Here is a 20,997-nt window from a genome sequence, read left to right as displayed (position 1 = left end):
TCACAAGGGAATACAGTTGAAAAGTACTCCTGAGCCACCAGATTATAGTCTCCCTAGAAGCAGTCAGTATTATCAGTTTCTTGTCTGTCCTCCTAGAGATACTTGGTGTGCGTACTAGCAAATATGATAGTTTCAGGTGAACAGGGAGGGACCTCAGCCTTGCAGATACATGTATCCATTCTCCCCCAAACTCCTCCCCCACATAACACGGAGCATAGTTCCCTGTGCTATACGGTAGGTCCTTGTTGGTTATCCATTTTAAATATAGCAGTGTTGGACGCCTCTTCTTTTTTAAGAGAGTCTTCTATGCCCTGTTCTGTACTGTCTAATATTTCATAGCATATTTTGTAAAGAATTCCTTGCTGCTGTTGCTGCTGCTGCTGTCGAATCAGTCGTGTCCGACTCTATGCGACCCCATAGACGGCAGCCCACCAGGCTCCTCTGTCCCTGGGATTCTCCAGGCAAGAACACCGGAGTGGGTTGCCATTTCCTTCTCCAATGCATGAAAGTGAAAAGTGAAAGTGAAGTCATGTCCGACTCTTAGTGACCTCATGGACTGCAGCCCACCAGGCTCCTGCATCCATGGGATTTTCCAGGCAAGAGTACTGGAGTGGGTCGCCAGTGCTTTCTCTGAAAGAATTCCTTATCAGTGTATAAAAGATTTTCATTCTTTATGGCTACACAGCACACCCTCATTGAGTTAATAATAGTCCCATATTGATGAACATATAAGTTGTTTTCCCAATCCTCTGCTGTTACAGGAAAAAATGCCACATTAACTATGCTTGTACGTGAGCCGTTTTATGAAAGTGCCAGGGCATCCACAGGATAAATTCCTGGAAGTGGAGTTTCTGGATCAAATGCACTTGTGTTTATCCTCTTGCCAAGATATCCTCATGTTGCCCACCTCCCTATCCCCATGCCCTGCTCTCCATCAATGTCCGGTCTGCGTGTTTACCCACAGTCCTCTCCCAGGGCACAATTAGGAGACTGAGGCAGGCTGGTGGGAGGCCTGGACTCTGGGGGAGCCAGAACCAGCGCCGGACTTTGTCCACAGCGAGATTGGCAGGCAGCTTTTGACTGGCTTGTCACGTACATGCCTGCACTTGTTGGTCCTGCCCACTGTGGAAAGGACCTTCCTCTCTCCTTCTGTGGGATGGGAAGAATAGCCTGTGCCTTAGTGGCTACCTGAGCCCTGAGGTCCACGTGCAGAAGGCATTTGGTCATTGGAATGGGAGGATCCTGGGAAGTTGCAGGAATGAAGTTGACATCTCCAATGCCCTGGCGCCTAGGCAGAGATGCTTTTGAAAAGTAAATTGAACATGATATTAGTTATTTCGCAACAGCCTTATTAATCTGCATTATGCAAGTAATATGTAATACACAGGCTGTAAATTTCACTCATTTAAAGTGTGCACTACAGTGGATGGATGGTAATATGTTCACAGAGTTGTGTGTCTGTCTCACAGTCAACTTGAGGACATTTTCATCACTCCATGAAGAACCCTGTACCCGTCAACAGACATTCCCGTTCCTTCTCCCCCAGCCCCTGGCAACCACTAATCTACTCTCTGTGGATTTGCCCGTGGATTCTGAACATTTCATATGAATGGGACCACACACTCTGATCTTTGTGACCGGCTTCTTTCGCGGTATTAATGTTATTTTTAACCATCCATTTCCCCTGAGCTCAGGGATTTCACACTGCTGTTCCCTCTGCCTCCAATGCTGTTCCCCCCAATACAAAGATGTTTGCTTAATTAGCTGCTGATTTAGTGAATTTTGAACTGTGTTACAGGAAGAGAAAATTCTTGACATAGTCTACTAATTGTCATTTAAAAAATCAACCCAAGTTTTCTTTTTTTCTTTTTTTACTGTATCTTAGTTTTCTTACTCATTCCCCTACCAGTGAATATTTGAGTTGTTGCTAGTGTTTTGCCATTAACACCTAACATATAAATATTTCTGCCTTCCTGTCTGTCTCTCTCTTTATCTCTGGGAGCATTGGGGAGTCTTTTCGATGTATTTTAATGAATTATTAGAGCAATTTTATCACTAGAGTTGGCTGATTTTTAATGCATTTCGTGGAGTACTTTCCTGTATCCATCCATCCATACATCCAGATGGATGTATAATATACATATATATATATACACACACACACAGATGGGTGTATATGTACACTATGTGTATATGTGTATTTATAGCTAGGAGAACTTGTGGCCCTGTGTATATAATTCCCTCAACTGAATTATGATGTGTGTCCAGGAACATGGATCTCAGTAACCAGGCAATCAGGCAGGCCAGGAGTGGAGCCTTCAGATGTACACTGTCCTACTGGTGTGACTGCTGCCTCATTGAATGCTTTAGGGCGCTGGATTTTGAAATCTGTTCGGTCAAAATGTTCTGAGTTTCTGTTGTGTGCCAAGCACTGCAGATGAAGTGAACCAGCCTGAGAGCAGCATGGGGCTGGGGAGGGCAAAGATCAGGTCACAGAATGTTCTGGAAGCTTAGATGACTTACTTACCATCTTCGGACCTTGGTTTCCTCCACCAAACATCCACATAGTCACCCAGACATCTCTTCTAGTTTTCAAGACTTGTGTGCCCACCCTCCAGGAGCCAGCACAAGAGTACCAGGATGAGGGGCTGCTCAGAGCTTATCAGGCGCAGAGAAGGAATGGGGGTGTGTTTTGGGCTCAGTACCCAGAGTCCAGGAAGCAGCAAATATTTTCAGTGGCCGATGCCCACCCAGGGCTCCTGTGGCTGTAGCTGAGCCAAAGGCTAAACCCAGCCTGAACCTGGGGAGATGGGAGATGTTGGTGGCCAACTAGAGAACCCAACATTCAGAGCAGTTTGGGGCACCTCTTTCCTTGCATTCTGCATACACCTTGTCTGGGAGGTGGTGACACCGAGAAACGAGTGTCTGGGGGACCCCGGGGGAGTAAGTGTCAGGGTTGTAGGTCTTATACTTGAGTTCTGTCAAGAGTGGCCATAAGTCTGATGTTAAGCCAGTTACCTGCCGTGAACAGCCAACTTATTGGAAAAGATGCTGATGTTGGGAAAGATTGAAGACAAAAGAAGAGGGTGGCAGAGGATGAGATGGTTGGATGGCGTCACTGACCCAATGGACATGAACCTGGGCAAACTCAGGGAGAGAGTGAGGGACAGGGAGGCCTGGCGTGCTGCAGTCCACGGGGTGGCGAAGAGTTGGACATGACTTAGCAAGTGAACAACAAAACGGTAACCCAGAATAATTAGTAACAAGCACCTTTCCCTCAGAAGTGTTCTACTGTAACTTGTGAGTTATGTGGTATCCTAGCCAGTCCAACGGAGTGGGTGAGGCGGGGGGAGGCAAAGAGGAGGAGCTGTTGGTTCCAGGTTTAGAGGCGGGAGGCTGCAGGGCAGGGTGTCCGTTGGATGCAGCAGCTGACAGAGACCCAGGCTAGTCCTCACTCATGTCTGCAGGGTTCTTCCCCAGGCCCCTTGGGGAAGACTCTGGGCAGCTCAGCCACTGGGTAAAAATGGACAGGATGTGGGGAGGGGGAGCCCACAGAGGACCAGGAGACCACTGGGCACAACAGTGTTTGTAAAAACATTTATTGTCAGAAGGATAAAATATCAACATTAGGAAGAGTTTTAAGATCGAAATTAAAACACAACACAATCTTTTGAGTGTCTCTTTGTTTGTTTGTCTACTTTGAAGACAGTTTCCCAAGCCTGTGCATCACAAGTGGAAAGGGGCCATGGTGACCCTCTCCCAGGAGTCTACATGTGTTTCACTTATAGATACAGCAAGCAAAGTAGTATTCTCAGAACCTAACACCATGGATAATCATGAGGCGGTCTGTATCCTTCATGGACTTAACCTTGCACAATGCAGGAGGCTCAGGACATCATGCTCACCAAGGACCAACTGTGAATTCTAAAGCACCCAGAGGGCTTCCCTGGTGCTTCAGTGGTAAAGAATCCACCTGCCAATGCAGGAGGTACAGGTTTGATTCCTGATCCAGGAAGATCCCACATGCCATGGAGCAACTGAGCCCACGTGCTATAACTATTGAGCCTGTGCTCTAGAGCCCAGGAGACTCAACTACTGAGCCCACGTGCCGCAGCTATTGAAGCCATCGTGCCTTAGAGCCCGTGTTCTGAAACGAGGCACCTGAGCACTGCAACTAGAGAGTAGCCCCCGCTCTCCGAAACTAGAGAAAAACTCGCACAGCAAAAAAGACACAGCCAAATAAATAAATAAAAATTTAAAGCTCCCAGAAATTTCTCCCACGTTAGTGACTACCCCTTCAGTCATGGGGAAATCTTTACACTGTAATTATATCCCTGTACCTGGGGATTCTTGAGGGTCACAAAGAGGCAGGCCAGGAGGCATTTCCCAAGCTGGTGTGCTGAAGGGCATTGAAACGCACGTGCCTTGAGATGCTTCTGTGGTGCCGGTGAGCTGGATAAACAGGCATACATACGTGGGTGCTGGACTTCTTGTGGTCCTCGCTGCTAACATGTCATGTCATGACTGTCTTTCACAAAGTGATTTTTGAATTGCTCATGTTCAAAAATCACTGTCTGCTACTGGGAGGAGAATCAGGCCCCCGGCAAGATGGTCAAGCCATCCATCTGTTGGCAGAACCTGGTGGAACTCTGGGTCCACGGTTAAGAGACTGGCCAGTCTTTCTGGGTTGAAAGCTGAGCTCCTCTACTGGACAAGACTTACTTCTCTGATCCCCACTAACACACCTCTTTCTGGGCCTCCCTCCCACTCTGCCCCTGCTGTGAATGCAGACCAAATAGGAATGGAGGCAGACACTTGGGAGCTTGTAGAGCTTCAAGAAAGGATCAGCTGGTCCACAGAATGGAAAGGCTTGTCTCTTCCCACAGCTTCTCCAGTGTCATCGTTGGTTAGAGCTTCAAGAAAGGATCAGCTGGTCCACAGAATGGAAAGGCTTGTCTCTTCCCACAGCTTCTCCAGTGTCATCGTTGGTTAGAGCTTCAAGAAAGGATCAGCTGGTCCACAGAATGGAAAGGCTTGTCTCTTCCCACAGCTTCTCCAGTGTCATCATTGGGCCCCACGGAGTCTTTCTCTGTGTGACGTGTCATTTTTCTTAACATATTCAGTTCAGTTCAGTCACTCAGTCGTGTCTGACTCTTTGCAACCCCATGGACTGCAGCACGCCAGGCCTCCCTGTCCATCACCAACTCCCAGAGCTTGCTCAAACTCAAGTCCATCGAGTCGGTGATGCCACCCAACCATCTCATCCTTTGTCATCCCCCTCTCCTCCTGCCTTCAATCTTTCCCAGCATCAGGGTCTTTTCCAGTTAGTCAGTTCTTCACATCAGGTGCCCAAAGTATATTGCTGCTGCTGCTGCTGCTGCTGCTAAGTCGCTTCAGTCGTGTCTGACTCTGTGCTACCCCATAGACGGTAGCCCACTAGGCTCCTCTGTCCCTGGGATTCTCCAGGCAAGAACACTGGAGTGGGTTGCCATTCCCTTCTCCAATGCATGAAAGTGAAAAGTGAAAGTGAAGTCGCTCAGTCGTGCCCGACTCTTAGCGACCCCATGGACTGCAGCCCACCAGGCTCCTTTGTCCATGGGATTTTCCAGGCAAGACTACTGGAGTGGGGTGCCATTGCCTTCCCCGCCAAAGCATATTAGGCAGTATTAATCCTTGGCATCATGCTGCAAATATTTTCCTCCAATCTATCATAGCAAGAGGTTGTTCTTTCTTTCCTCCTTTCCTTCCTCCCTCCCTCCCTGTTTCTGGTGGTTCCTTCCTTTCAGGATGTCCTTGCTTACTTGTGATTTTTTTCTTAACCTGACTCATTCTTTAACTCTCACCTCAAGTCCAAAGCCAGGCTCCTCGGTAAATGCTACTGGAGTGTGTGTGTTGGTGGAAATCTATTTCCAGTACAATTACAATATTCACCTGAAGAAAAGTTTAAAGGTCTCTCATATTGCTCAGTGGCTATTAAGAAATGTAGTTCAGGGGCTTCCCTGGGGGTCCAGTGGTTACGACTCTGTGCTTCCACTGCAGGGGGCGTGGGATTGATCCCTGGTCCAGGAGCTAAGATCCTATAAGCCACATGGTGTGGCAAAAAAAAAGTAGGAAGGAAGGAAAGAAAGAAAAAGAAATATAGTGGGTCACATGTTTCATACAGATTCTTCTCAGCTTCCTTGTTTGTAAATTTCTAAAGCTATCCTGCCCCTCATGGGTCAGGGTTGGGATGTAGTGGGTACTCTCTGTGCAGCTCCCGCGTGCCCTGCCGGGCACTCAGAGGCAGGCCCCCAGCTCCCGCTCCGCAGGGCAGCTGCAGCCCGGCCCAGCAGGAACCGCTTCTGTTTAGCAGGAGCTTCCAAAATAGGTGCTCTAATCCTGCCAGCCAGCCGGTCGCTGCCTGAGCTGTGTCTGCCCTCCCCGCCCAGCTGCCTGTCACCGGCTGGGCCTGACGAAGCCCAGAAGACCGAAGGCTCAGTCGCTGCCCAAAAACCTCGGGATTTGTTTGCTGCTCATGCCTCAAACCGAGGCGCCAGCCCAGGGACAGAGCCTGGCCTGTCAGGAAATCCAGGCACAATCTCCGCTGAACTTTGGATGGGACTTGGGGCTGGGGTTCAGCAGGGACCTCTGGGTGGGGCTGGACGTCTTGAAGCCCCTTTGGCTCTGTCCCGTCTCTGGGCGGCCCCTCCACTCTGTTCACCCGGCCTGGCCTCCCACCCACTCTGGCCTTGATTTTGCACCACTGAATTGGCGCTCTGGGCATGGATAATTTCCATTGTGTTTGTGTGTTTTCCCTCCCGAGATAGACTGCAGAGTGACCTGGGGCAGCTGAGGATGTGCTGGGGGTGGAGGTGAGGGGTGGGGCCTAGTGATGCAGCCCAGGCTTCATTGCAATTTGTCGCATTTAATAAAATTATTTGCTTTGAGTTGTGCATCCCCAGCTAGATCGAGACAACTTAGGGCAGAGATTTTTGCCCCAGTTTTGCCTAATATGGGCTTCCCTGGTGGCTCAGACAGTAAAGAATCTGTCTACAATGCAAGAGACCTGGGTTTGATCCATGGGTTGAGAAGATCCTCTGGAGAAGGGAATGGCAACCCACTCCAGTATTCTTGCCTGGAGAATTCTTGGCATGGACAGAGGAGCCTGGTGGGCTACAGTCCTTGGGGTCACAAAGACTTGGACACGACTGAGCAACTAACACTTCCACGTTTTACACTTTGCCTAATATATCTCTATGTCCAGCACTTGCTTCAAAGGCAAGCAGAGTGGACACACACACACGGCATGTATCTGGGCTCTGGTGCCCCCACCAGAAACACAGGCACCTGACGGACTCGGCATCTGAGGACTGAGGGAGAGGAGGGTCTCCTCCCTCCCAGCTCTGGCTCAAGACCCAGCAAGTGGTAGCCCCCCTGAAGAGGGAAGGCACGAGGGGCACCTTTGCAGCAGAGCAGAGCCAGCTTCGCAGCTCCAACCCAGCGGCTGGCATGAACGTGGCCGAGTCCATCAGCCTGAGCTCGCTCTCCGGCTGTAGGGAGACAAAACAGCTTTCTCGCAGTACCCAGTGGATGTTGCCAGCTGTAATCCCGGTCTCTGAGTCCTCTCACTTCTCCCCCACCACTTCCCCTCTCTTCCTCTCCCGTCAGCCCCTCTCCCAGCCCTGACTTGCTGGCCAGCCTGTGGGTGGGTTCCCCAAGATTGATGGAGCCGGCCGGGAGAGGTCAGCTCCCAGCCTGTGTTTGCGTCAGCTAGCCATGGGGGAAGTCAGGGTGGGATCCTTCAACCTCCTGGCCCACATTTTTCTTGCAGGCACTTGGGTGGGCGTAGTCTGCCTTAATTCCTAGGCATATCCGTACTATTAATAAATTGGGCACAGAACAAACCAGGCTGGGTTTTCGCCCCTCCTTTAAAACATTTTTTTAATTGGGCATGGATGGAAGTGAGGAGTTAAATCCCCATTCCTGGGGTGAGGGCTGAATTCATTTTCTGCTTTTGGTTGCTAAAATGATCGTGAATTAAGAGTTCCCATGAGGAGCAGCCCCAGACCACTCAACCTGTCTGCAAGTTCACTCTGCCTATGAGTCTCAAACTGGGTCAAATTTAAGAGCGATACACCTTACAATTGAGAAAAGGCCAGATTCCCAAATCTAGCTCTTCTATCTGTTCCCGCTCCCAAAATCCCAGCCCCCAGTTTCTCCCTGGTTGTTCCCACTCTCTCCCAACCCCACCAGCCCTGACAATAACCCATCACTGTTATCTCATTGGGTGTTTGCAGACCTCTTTACAGCCATTGTTGTGAGGTTTTTTTCCCTCTTATTTGCAAAGTACTTTACAACTTTTATTACAAGTCTTTCCTCTGAATGTGGGGTAACACTGACCCACTTCTGAGAGCTGGATTCCCATTGCCTTTCTAAGTGGTTGGTCCAGATCCCAAGATGCCCGGCACTGGGTGGGTGGGGCTTTTGAAAGTCAAGGCCATGGCCATGGCCTTCCTCATTAGAAATCAGGCTGCTGCCCACTTGCCCTCGGGAAGTTCCACCCAGGGCACGTCTATGTAATGAGGTGGTTGTTACCAAGGTTCACACAGATGTTAGTGCTGGTTTGGGGCTCCCAGCCTGTAGCCTCTCACCTTCCCCAGAGTGGGAGCTAAGCAGTAGTGTTTGAACTTTCTTCCCCTTCTTCAGTCCATCGGGTTCCTGCTTGTGTCAGATGTAAGAGAATAAAAGGTGCCTTCCCCATGGCATAGTGGGAGTTGCTGTAGGTGATCAGAAGTTTTGGTTTTCTTATTTTTTTATCGTATTTAAAAGCTAAGCAATTATAACATTTCAGAATGATACTTTTAAAAATGAAAAAGCCACACAATTTATTAGCCTAATAGAAGCCCCTTCCTGGTGGTCTCAGCTGCTGTCACAGCGTATAGGATGTTTTGCAAGTTGCGTTTTTTTATTTAACATGGGAAGTAGGCATTTTTCTCTATCATTAGGTTGTCTTCGTCATAATCATTTACATGTGTGCAACATCCCACTGAGTAGGTCAGATGACAAGATCTGTCTGGTAGAAGACATGGAGACTTTACCCATTTGGAGATGTGGTAGGTTGTAGGCAGACGTGGTACATTTACGATGCTTTTAGGAAGCTCGTCCTTAACGGCTTTCCTTTGGCTGCTGTTGTAATGCCCGACTCTTCAATCTGGGTCAGACTTCTGCGCCTTCTACCCTAGACAAGCAGTCTCTGCCACCATAATACCCCACTTGCTTAAGATATGGGTCCCGGGGCTTCCCTGGTGGCTCCGTGGTAAAGAATCCACCTGCCGACGCAGGAGACATAGGTTCCATCCCTGGTCTGAGAAGATCTCACATGCCGTGGAGCAACTGAGCTCATGTTCAGCAACAAAAGAGGCCACCGCGATGAGAAGCCCATATATGCCCCATGCACTGCAACTACAGAGCAGCCCCCACTCGCCACAACTAGAGAAGGCCCTTGTGCAGCAATGAAGACCCAGCACAGCCAAAAAAAAAAAAATTTTTTTTAAAGATACATGGCCCAAATGAGTTCAGTTATGTTGTTATTCATTGCTGATACTGTGGCCCAGTTTGCCCAACCAGGGCATTAGTGTTCATAGCTCCTATGACCTCCATCAGAGTGCTTAAATAGCAGGTACTCAGTAAATATTTGTTAGTGACAAATACATACTTGCCGACCTCCAGTGCCTTTCCCCAGCCTGTAAAATAGTTGCTTGACTGTGTAACCCATTCTGTGTGGCAGGTGAGAAGGTATTTCTAAGGCAAACCTTGGTGTTGGGTTCTCAACGCTCCAGGCCAGTAACCAGCAGAGAGACTGGAACTGCTAGGGAGGCTCCTGAGATGAGACCCTGTCTGGGAGGTAAAACAGTAAGTGTGAAAAGAAAAGGGAATGTCCCCTCCAAAAAAAGAGGAATGGATTGAGAGACCTCTGTTTGTGCAGCCTTCTTTAGATGAATCGGAACATAGGAAAGAGGTTGGTTTGCTCATCTTTAAAAGAAAAAGAGTGTGAATCTTTATCTGTGAGAGGCACGTTCTGAAATATTTATGAGTGAAATGGCAGAAAGTCTGAGAGTTTCTTTAAAAAAAAAAATCAGGTAGGGAAAGTGGGTGGAGGTATACATGAGATACGATTGGCCACAAAATGTTGAAAGCTGGATGGTAATTAAATAAGAGTTCGTTTTCCCATTCAGGCCACATTTGGGCCTGAAAAAACAACAACAACAAAAAGAATAATTGAGTTGTACTGGGTTTGGAATGGAAAGGTGGCTGTAGAAAGCCCTCTGTCCGGAGTTAGACCCGAATGACGAGGATCTTTTGAGGCTGTAGCGCCATCTAGTGTTGATTGCAAACACGCTACAAATGAGGACATTGTAAGCGCCTCTCCTTGGTCTGAGGGCCTTTTATGAACTCCCTTGGCCTTTCCAGCCCTCTCACCAGAAGGCTGGGCCAAGGGAGCGGGGCAACAGGCACGGGTGGGGTGGCAGTGGTGGGTGGAGGGTGACGTGCAGGTTGTTGACGCCTCCCCCGGGTTTGGGAAAGAAAGCTGAGTCCAGGAGTCGTCACGTCATGTGGGGCTCTGAAGGCCGGTGACCTTGCTGGAGGGTTCTCAGTGTGACCTGGGTGCAAAAATAGCCTCTCTTGTGACTGTGTGTGCTCAGCTCCCCAGACTGAGCAAACAGCCCCTCACACCTGCACACTGTTGACTCACAGTTACTTGTTTGCAGGTGCAAATGACTGTTTGTGTACCCAGACTTGAGGGGAGGGCCCCCCACCAGCCTTTCCTCTCTTAGCTCATGTTCTCTTAGAGCAGGTAGTGGGGCCACAGAACTGGCAGAATGTGAGACCTTAACCCCCAGGGCAAGGGGGCTAAGTCCTGATGGCAGAGAAAGGCGTTACCCTCCTCCTCAAGTCTCCCCGTGAACTAGAGAAAAATCCACTCTTGCTTCTCGTAGTACGATGAGAGCAATCTGGACACCAGAGTGGCTGTATTTAGGGACAGAAAATTAGAAAGAATATAACATTTTTCAAAACAATACTATGGAGCAATACTATGAAGCAATACTATGGAGTCAGAGAGACTTCTGGGAGTTCTCAGCCAGGCTTTAAATAGATAACAGGGAATAAGAAAACCGGCCCAACCTATCTCAGCAGGCTGACACGAGTGAAATGTGTCTGTTGTTACCTTCTATAGACATTAGGACTTCCTTAGTGGGCCAGTGGTTGACTTTGAGCTCCCGATGCAGGGAGCTTGAGTTCGATCCCTGGTCAGGGAACTAGGTCCCACATGCTACAACTAAGACCCAGCATGGCCAAATCAATTAATCAATCAATCAATCAATAAGTAAATATTTTAAAAAATTCTATAGACAATGGAAGACAAAGGGGGTGGGGAGGGAGGGGCCTGTGAGCGAGTGCATGGGAGTGGCAGGGATGGCCACGTTCCTGTGGACAGGTTCCACTCTAAGGCATCATTGCTCATAATATGCACCTTTATCCCTTTGTTCCAATAAGCAAGAAAAACGTCAAGGTATGACATAGCATGATCATACAGATATTGAAATGAGAAAAATGAATTACAACCTTCTCATGCAGGGAAGTTTGAAAATTTCAAGAGCTTTCAAAAAAGAGAGTCCCTTTTGCTCAGTAATTCTATATCTAGGGGAATATCCTGAGAAATAACCAGAAATGCTAAGAGTAGTTTACTGAATGAGCTGTGTCTACAAAAATCAGAAACTGGGTAATGACTTAGTAAAAATTCAGTGAGAATAAAGGATGGTGCATTTCTGTGATGGGGTAATATACACTAAAGTTTCTGAAGAATTTCTAATATGGGAAAATGCTTTGATATGAAGTGAAAAGACAGGCTCAAAATGATATGGCCTGACCTCAAGTAGGCAAACCTGTGTCAATGTGTAAAGTATTACAAAGGATGTAATAGAACAAACTTAATAACATGGTGATCTTTGAGTTATAGGATTACATGTGTTTCCTATATTCTTTGTACACATTTCAGCATTTAACTTTCTTGAAGTAAATATTTATTATATTTTTACGGAAAAGGAACTGGAATCTCAATTCTGAAAGGGAAAAAAGAGAGAAAGAAGGTCTTGAGTGGAACTCAGTGTCGGGTGAGACCCCAGCTCTGAAGCAGCGGAGGGTCCAGGTGCTGGTGGTCTCTGCCGCCCTGCCTTCCCCTTCTCACAACCAGGGAGAGCCCTGCTGTGTCTGTGATGTCGGCAGTGAAACGTCCACTCCCCAGGACAGGCCTTGGAGCCGGTTCTCCAGGGTGAGGGCAGAGTGAGGAACAACATGGCAGCCCAAGGTGGCCCGTCTTCCACTCCTTGCAAGGGAAGGCCATCGTTTCTGTGGTCTCTGATTTCTGGGCATAAGCAGAGAGCTAATCCTCTGTGTTGCTTCCCACCCAGTAGATATGTTTGATGACTTCTCGGAAGGCAGAGAGTGTGTCAACTGTGGGGCCATGTCCACCCCACTGTGGCGGCGGGACGGGACGGGACACTACCTGTGCAACGCCTGTGGCCTCTACCACAAGATGAACGGCATCAACCGGCCCCTCATCAAACCCCAGCGCCGCCTGGTAAGCAGGGCCTGGTGCCACGTGGCCAGGGCGGGGGCAGGTGCCACGTGGCCAGGGCGGGGGCAACGGGCTTGCTTCTCTGCTTCTCTCAGCTCCCGGCTTCGGGCTCAGCCTCAGTGGGCAGCTCCTGGTTTCGAATCTGGGGTTTCAAGTTATCTTTCGAAGAAGGTGCAGGTTGAAGGATTGGGTGGGTGGCAAAGAGTCATTTCGTCCACCTTCAGTGTTAGTTTGAACTGTGAGGATGGTCCAGCCCATTCAGTTCAACCCCTTAATTATGCAGAAGTGAAAAGTGAGGCTGTGCCTTGCCTGCATTGTGTGGTGTGTCTCCTGTGCTCACGTCAACCCTGTGAGGAAGGCTGACTCTTCCTTTTATGTTGTGACTCACTCAGTTTTCAGCTGATCCGTTGACAAACCCAAAGATTATGTGAGGGTGTGCTGGGCCCTGTAGCTGGGGAGGAGATAGAAGCAAGTTTTTGGCTCCTAGTTTCCTGGTCATTTCTACCACGATTTAATTTTGACCAATAGCTTTCACAGATATTAGGGAAGGAAGAACAGAGGGGATAAACCGTGGTGCTTGCTTCCCTCTCTTGAAGCCAGTGTTTGAAGTCTCTGGGATACAGTAATTGTCAACTCCCGCCCCTGAGGCCCAGGTTAATTCTACTTTCCGGAGAAGTTTTTCTGCCTACAGTGCCCAGTGGTTGCTGGGCTCTTCCCTGATGTGAGTGACAGATAATGTCGCTGACGCAGCAGGAACGACCAGGATTTGCTGTCTCCGGCAGCCCAGCCCTCGGTCCCATGCACCCGTGAGAGGCTGGGGTACCCGATTCCCATCATCCGGGCATCGCAGCATCGGAGCATCCCTTGCGGTGGCCCCGCCCCGCGATTGCTCCTGGTGAAGCAGATGCCATGGCACCTGCCTTGGGCCTGAAGGGTCTGTCTCCTGTGTTGCAGTCTGCCTCGCGCCGAGTGGGCCTCTCCTGCGCCAACTGCCAGACCACCACCACCACGCTGTGGCGCCGCAACGCCGAGGGCGAGCCAGTGTGTAATGCCTGCGGCCTCTACATGAAGCTCCATGGCGTAAGGCTCCCTCCGCACCACGTCCCGTACTTTCCTCCACAGCTTGGGTCTCATCCCTCTTCTTCCCCACAGATCATAATTCATTGTCTCCTTAAATATACTTAAATCTGGAAGGTCCAGATACTGTCTTACAGCAGTCTATTAAGGCTGCTGTAACGATGCCATAGACTGGGCAGCTTGGGTCTCCTGCATTGCAGGTGGATTCTTTACTGACTGAGCCACCCGGGAGGCCCACGGAGCAGCTTGTGTGTGTGTGTGTGTGTGTGTGTGTTAGTCATTCAGTCATGTCTGACTCTTTGCAACCCCAGGGACTGTAGCCTGCCAGGCTCCTCTGTCCAAGGGGGATTCTCCAGGCAAGAATTCTCCAGGCAAGTTCTCTAAAGTGGGTAGCCATTCCCTTCTTCAGAGGATTTTCCCTACCCAGAGATCTAACCCAGGCCTCCTGCATTCCAAGTGGATTCTTTACTGTCTGAGCTACCAGGGAAGCCCTACTGGGCAGCTTAACCAACAAAAATTAATTTCTGTGGTTCTAGAAGCTAGAGGTCTGAGATCAGAGGCCAGATCAAGGGAGGACCCCCTGTCTGGTGGCAGATTTCTTACTCTGTCCTTACATGGTGGAAGGGGCAAGAATGCTGTGGGGTCTCCTGTATAAGGCCACTAATCCCATTCATCAGGGCTCAACTTCATGACCTCATCACCTTCCAAAGGCCCCACCTCCTAATACAATCACCTTGGACTATAGGTTTGTGAACATGTCAGTTTGAGGGGGATACACATTCAGACCATAGCAGAGACATTGCTAGGGAACATCACTTCCATCTTTAATACTACCTAAGTCTAATTCCCATTTTACCGATGAGAGAGACTCAAAAGTAGTCTGTATATGTGGTAGTATGATATATAACAAAGGTAACAATTCAATGGATAAAGAATAGCTTTTTAAGAATGCTTGTATTGACCCAGTCTGGAACACAAAAATGAAACTTGGCCTCTGCCTCCTACCAAAATCAAAAATAAACTTGGGTGTATTAAAGATATGAAATGTAAAACCTCTTTAAAAAGGGACAGTAAAAATACTAGAAGAAAATATAGAGGGAGAGGTTATATAACCTTGGGGATGGGAGGAGAACTTTTCTTTGGCAAATTTTCAAAACTCTTAAAGCCATAAAAGAAAAAGATATATTTGGTTGTATACCAATTCATATTAGTATATGGAAAAAGATACCCCAAGAAAGTAAAACCAGGGGGTAAGGGGAGAGGGAAATGAGGAGTTCCTGTTTAATGAGCAGAGAGTTCAGTTTTGCAAGATGAAAGTGTTCTGGAGATGAATGGCGGAGACGGTTGCATAACCGTGAATATGCTTGACAGTGTTGAACTGTACATTTAATAATGGTCAAGATGGTAAGTTTCATGTGACGCGCACTTTATGACAATGTTTCTAAAGTACTAATGTGGGCGGGGGTGCACATGAGGGCAGGATTCTTCTGAAGTCAGGATGGTGTTCAAGAAGGTTCAAGGTGGGCGGAGGGAAGGACACTTTCCTCCAAAGGTGGAGGTGCTGGCTCATCTGACTAGGTCGACCGGAAGGCAGTTCAAGTTCACGGATGCTACTGCCCCCTTTTATTTTTTAGCCACTCTGGTGGCTTAGTTCTCTGACCACAGAATGAACCTGGGCCCTTGGTAGTGAGAGCGCAGAGTCTTAACCACTGGACTGTCAGGGAATTCCCTACACTTCCTTCTTTAACAATTCCATGTTCATATCTCAAAAGTGGCTGTGGCTTTTCCTCTGGCTTTTGCAGGTGTGGCCTGTATTAGTCCCACAGGAGAGACTAGCATAGACCCGGGACTGAACAGTTCGGTTGGCCAGGCCTGAAAGAAGTCAGATGTAGGCAAGGCACACTATTTTAAAATACTAGAAAGAGGACCCTGCCAGTCTGCCGCTTTCCCTCCCCCAACCCAAGACAGAGTTCAGTGTTTTTATTTTTTCTGTTTTCCCACATCACCTAAAATCTGGTTATTTTCTATTTGTCTGTCTTTCCCAACACACTGTGAACTCTACAGGCAAGGAACTGTGTCTTTAAGTCTGTTTCCCCAGGGTCTAGTACAGTATCCCAAAATATAAGTGTTCAACTCATCTTTTTAATAGAATTGATTTCTTGCTCAAAAGGAGTTCCAGGCCTGATTGACTTAGGCTCAGTCCCAAAGTTTGTAGAGGAATTGCACAGATCTGGCCCTCCCAGTGTGTATTTCTGTGTGTGTGTGTGTGTGTTGTGTAAATACTGTCACAGATCATGTACAACTGGAAAATCATGTGTGTTGACTTGCAACCTCCTAGGTCCCCAGGCCTCTTGCAATGCGGAAAGAGGGGATTCAAACCAGAAAACGGAAGCCCAAGAACCTTAACAAATCAAAGACACCAGCAGGTGAGAAAAAGATCTCTGTGTAATTCTATGAATAACTCAGTAGCCCTCAGAGTGAATGAGCATCCTGTATGCTCAGGTGGGCCAGCCCAGGCTGCAGAGGTGTAATGACAGCGTCGTCCATTCCCCGCCTTTCAAGACAGAATGAATAACTTAGTGCAAAAGTAACATTGCCATGGAACCTATTGGGAGCTTTTAAAGCAGGTTCAACTCTTGTCATGCCTGATTTTTGCCAGTTACAAAGATTGCAGAGGTCCAGCTAGACCGATCTTGGAGGAGAAAGGAAAATTACTCAGCCCCTCCATCTTTAGTGCTGCAGCTACTGAAGAACTCGAGTCCTTTTGGCTCGCTTTGGGCTAAATGGGGTCAAGAAACACTGGGCCCATGAGCTGTGTTCAGTTAGATTTGGATATTGATTTGTAAGCTAGTGTATAATTAACATTGTGTGTACTTTGTGCTTTACAAACCTCCTTCACAAATACTGTCTCGTAGATCTTTAAAGACCCTCACTAGACCCCATTTATGATCCCCATTTTACTAATGAGCAAGCTGAGGCTCAGAGAGGGCAGTGACTTAACAAGGGTCACATAGCTGTGAATGGGTAGAGCTGGGATTAAAACCCCTGTGGTTTCACTTAGGAAATATGGAAATTCTGTTCAATATACGTTCTGCCTCTCAATTTCTAGATTTCAAGATGAGGACTACTTGGGTCCCCTACCAAGAGCATTCCCTGCTTGACTGACATGTACACACAGCCATATTTAAAATGGATAACCAACAAGGACCCACTGTGTAGCACAGGGGACTCTGCTCAATGTCACGTGGCAGCCTGGATGTGAGGGGAGTTTGGGGGAGAATGGACACACATATACGTATGATTGGGTCCCTTTGCTGTCCACCTGAAACTATCACAACATTGTTAATCAGCTAAACTCTAATACGAAATAAAAAATCTAAAAAAAGAGCACTTCCTTCTCAGTCAGTACCACTGTCAAAGATTTTACTGGAAAATGTGGCAGGGGCAGGGAAAATAAGTCAGCTGATCTGATGGGAATTTTATCTTCTAACGTAAGGCCTGACAAGTTCGGATGACTTTCCCTGTTCCACTGCTGAGAACATGACCGAAGTGCTCCTTCTCCAGGTTCCACAGTGGCTTGCCCCTGCTGGCAGTCACGTATTATTAGCACGTGCAGTGTCTCGTAGCTGGTCTTCGGCCTTTCCTCCCCCTTGCACGTTGTGTGTGTGTGTCCAGCACCTTCCCCTGGGAACTTCATCTCCTTACATGGTGGAGTCCTGGGGGATCAGGTGTCAGTTCAGGTGTACGATCCCCAATCCGAAACTCCAAACCCAGGGAGCTAGATTTGGCAGCAAGATGTAATCTGAACTGACACAGGCTACTTATAATCTTTATTTATCCCACGTGTGAATATTCACGTTTTGCTGGAGAACTATTAATGTATTTAATTACTGGGTGTTGTCCCAGACCCTGCCTCAGATATTCTATAATATACAGGTCTTGCCCCATTTATAATCCAAAAGTTTTGAATCCTGAGACATATGTGGCCCCAAGGATCTGGGATAAGGGGGGATGAGCCAGTCATCTGAAAAAGTTCCCTTGAAATTCTGCTGCTTCTGCTTCATCATGAGAACTTCCACCCTGCCCTGATGAAGGGCCCTGCTTCTTCTCTCCCCAGCAAGTGTAGACAGAGCCATTAGAGCTGATCTGCCCTGGCTGGTTCCAAGGGCCACCGTCCGTGTGTCCCGGGCCCTGGGCTGGGTGTGCTGACTCTGCCTTGTTCCAGGTCCCTCAGGCAGTGAGAGCCTCCCTCCCGCCACCAGTGCTTCCAGCAGCTCCAGCAGCGTGGCCACCAGCAGCAGTGAGGAGATGCGCCCCATCAAAACAGAGCCCGGGCTGTCATCCCACTATGGGCCCAGCAGCTCCCTGTCGCAGGTACTGCCCGTGGGGGAGTAGACTCTGGGTGGCCAGGCCCCCAGCAGAGGCAAGGGGCTGTCCACACAGGGGTATATTTCAGCATATCTGATCAAGCTACAGCGATTTGGATACACAGCCGTGATACACTCTGTGCCAGGCTTCCCTGGTAGCTTAATGGTAAAGAACATGCCTGCCAATGCTGAAGACGCAGGTTCGATCCCTGGGTTGGGAAGAACTCCTGGAGCAGGAAATGGCAACCCACTCCAGTACTTTTGCCTGGGAAATCCTGTGGACAGAGAAGCCTGTCGGGCTACAGTCCAGGGAGTTGCGAAGAGACACACACGACTTAGTGACTAAATGGCAACAACTGTGCCAAGGCCAGTGAAGACGGGCTGGCACACAGCATGACTGCAACCTGAATCAGACTGTGGGCTCGCTGGGGGACGTGGCGAACCCATCGCAGGCCTTGGGAGGCAGAACGGGGCTTTCTGAGCAAGTCTGTCTCCTCAATGAGGGTGGCTTGATCTTGGCGGCAGGTAGATTTCAACAGGAGGATGAGGTCCCTCCTGGCCTGTGGAAGCTGCAGCAGGCAGGGTGGGAGGCTTGGGGTTGATGAGGGGTCACAGGCAGGATGCTATTGTAATGAGAGCTGGCTGCAGGTCCAGCTTCACACGTGTCCAGAGATGGGCCAGCGGGACCCTCCTGTCCCTCTGTCAGATATGATGGCAACCCTGCTCCTCCACCCTCTTCCCTCTGTGGCTCCCCCATTCGGGACCAGAATGCCTCCAAACTTGGTCATGGTCTCCCATTAACTGACCTCTTCTCCTCCTGTACTTGAGGTGAGCATGTCCTAATGAGCTTTGTGCTGTCAGAGTGAAGAGAATCCTGTGGGACCAGGAGAGCCAGGAGCCCCCTCTGGGCAGGGGGAAATGGCTTCTCTTTGGAAAACAGAGATTGATGGTGCTAAGATTATAGAAAATGTCTGATGCAATCATCAAAGGCATCTGAGAAACCAGAATAGTCACAGAGTTAGCAGGTCAGTGCTCAGAAGCAGCTGGTCAGTCAGGAAGACCCGTTGCCTCTCATACCTGGGGATCGGGGGGCCAGCAGTGCGGCATGGTACCTCTCCTGCCCTTGTCTTTTGACCCTGTCCTCTGGTCCCCTTCCTGGGGTGCGAGCCAGCCTGGGCACAGCTACAGAGCAGGGCTCCCCTCTCCGGTAGGAAGGATCCCACTGATGGTATTTTATACCTTTCGCTTTCAGACGTTCTCGGTCAGTGCGATGTCTGGCCACGGGTCCTCCATCCACCCGGTCCTCTCTGCTCTGAAGCTCTCCCCGCAAGGCTACGCGTCTTCTGTCAGCCAGTCACCACAGGCCAGCTCCAAGCAGGACCCTTGGAACAGCCTGGCCTTAGCTGACAGTCACGGGGACATAATCACTGCATAATGTCACCCCTTCCCTCCTCGGATTCCTGCCCGGACTTGGGGACACGGGGGACAGCAGAGACGAGGCTCTGGGCTCCAGGGTGCCGGCCTGCTCTGTCTGGGAATGACTCCAGACGACAACTGGGAAGAAACTTGAAGTCAATGATTTGCTTAGGGGATTTTAGCGCATACCTTTTTAAGGTGGGGGACTGGAGAGCTCAGACTCTGATCAGGAGGAGCCCACTCCCTTCACTAGGAGCACACCTCAGCCCCTCCCACGGAGCTGCAGACTTTCTCATTTTTCTGCCCCATCACCCCCGACAAGAGACGAGAAGTCCTTCTCCCCTGTTTCCACCACTGCACCCAAGATGGTGGCCTTTCCACGGTGCTGCGGGCACCGGGGATCCCAGGGCAGGTAGAGCGGGCATCTGTTGTTGGACGTGTGTTGGGATCCCTCGGCCCCGCGGCCAACACTCCCCTTCGGGCTCAGTGCACCCGCATCCCTCATATTGAATCTTGACTCCAGAAACACTGCGTGTAGGGCCAGTGTTACCAGATGCTGCGTGGGGAGAGTGGCTTCCTCAAACTCGCTACCTGGCAACCTTGCCTCCCTGCAAGTTCCTTCCGCGGCTCAAATCGCTCCTTCTCTTCACCCCCGCCCCCCTCGAGGCCTCTGAAAAGAAACCCCCCTCCGCTGCTCTTGGTGATTCTGCTCGGCCTGCAGTTTGTACTAGTCCCCGAATCCTTCTTCCGCCCCATCACGCTCAGAGGGGTTCCTGAGTAAGAACAAGAAAGGTCCTGCTGCTGAAGCGAATTTGACTAGCAGTCATCTAGGACTTGAGATCCTTCTGGACAGGATGTCTGGTGGACGGCCTCCCCCAACCCGGCGGGGGCTGCGCTGCGTGGGGCCGGGTTGTTGGCCTGGAACTTGCGGATGCGCTGTGGTTCCCTGGAAACGCACCTGCTGCCTGGGCCGCGGGCCGAGTCCATCTGAGGGGCGCGCTGCCTGCACCCGCGTCCTTTCTCCAGCAGAAGGCGTCTGTCCAGGAGGCAAAAATGCTAGGGATTTTCCAATATATATTTAAACAAACACAACACAACTCATGGAAGAAAGACGACGGGTGATGAGAGAAGATACAAGGGCGCGAGGGGGCGCCTACCGCTCCCTCGGTTTGGCAATCGGCCTCCTCTCCGCGTCGCTATCTCTACTCACTATCCGTGACCCGGGGCTCGCGAAGATGCTGCGTTCCGTGCCCTGGCTGCCAGCAGAGTGTAGCTGACTGCCCTTCCTCTGTGCTACTCCACAAACACCCAGCCCCCCGCCCCGCAATCCTCCCGGAGGTAGCAGAGTTATCTTTAAGCCCAGGTTCTGTTTTAATCATCATTTACATCGGCTTTCTTCTACGAAAGCCGCCCCCCACCCCTTGTATACCCTTCCCTAACCCACAAAACTGCTAACGTTGTCTTAAGGTGAAATGGCTGTAAAATCAGTATTTAACTAATAAATTTATCTGTATTCCTCTT

General features: G+C 49.5%; 1 protein-coding gene across 5 annotated transcripts in view; it reads left to right on the top strand.

Annotated features, from left to right (window-relative positions):
* The window catches only part of GATA4 (GATA binding protein 4), a 78,870-nt gene extending 57,873 nt beyond the window's left edge, over positions 1 to 20,997 (top strand). For 2 of the 5 annotated variants that reach the window (XM_005209825.5, XM_059888967.1), the window contains 5 exons: positions 12,450 to 12,619; positions 13,571 to 13,696; positions 16,032 to 16,119; positions 17,919 to 18,067; positions 19,313 to 20,997. In XM_005209825.5, coding sequence (XP_005209882.1) covers positions 12,450 to 12,619; positions 13,571 to 13,696; positions 16,032 to 16,119; positions 17,919 to 18,067; positions 19,313 to 19,495 — 716 coding nt within the window. In that variant the 3' untranslated portion in view covers positions 19,496 to 20,997. The other 3 variants (XM_005209826.5, NM_001192877.1, XM_024995493.2) reach the window with 2 other exon arrangements.

The sequence above is a fragment of the Bos taurus genome, chromosome 8 (assembly GCF_002263795.3).
Source record: "Bos taurus isolate L1 Dominette 01449 registration number 42190680 breed Hereford chromosome 8, ARS-UCD2.0, whole genome shotgun sequence".
NCBI classification, from domain to species: domain Eukaryota; kingdom Metazoa; phylum Chordata; class Mammalia; order Artiodactyla; family Bovidae; genus Bos; species Bos taurus.
Note: the sequence above shows the minus strand (reverse complement) of the source record. Positions and strands in the feature narration are given on the sequence as shown.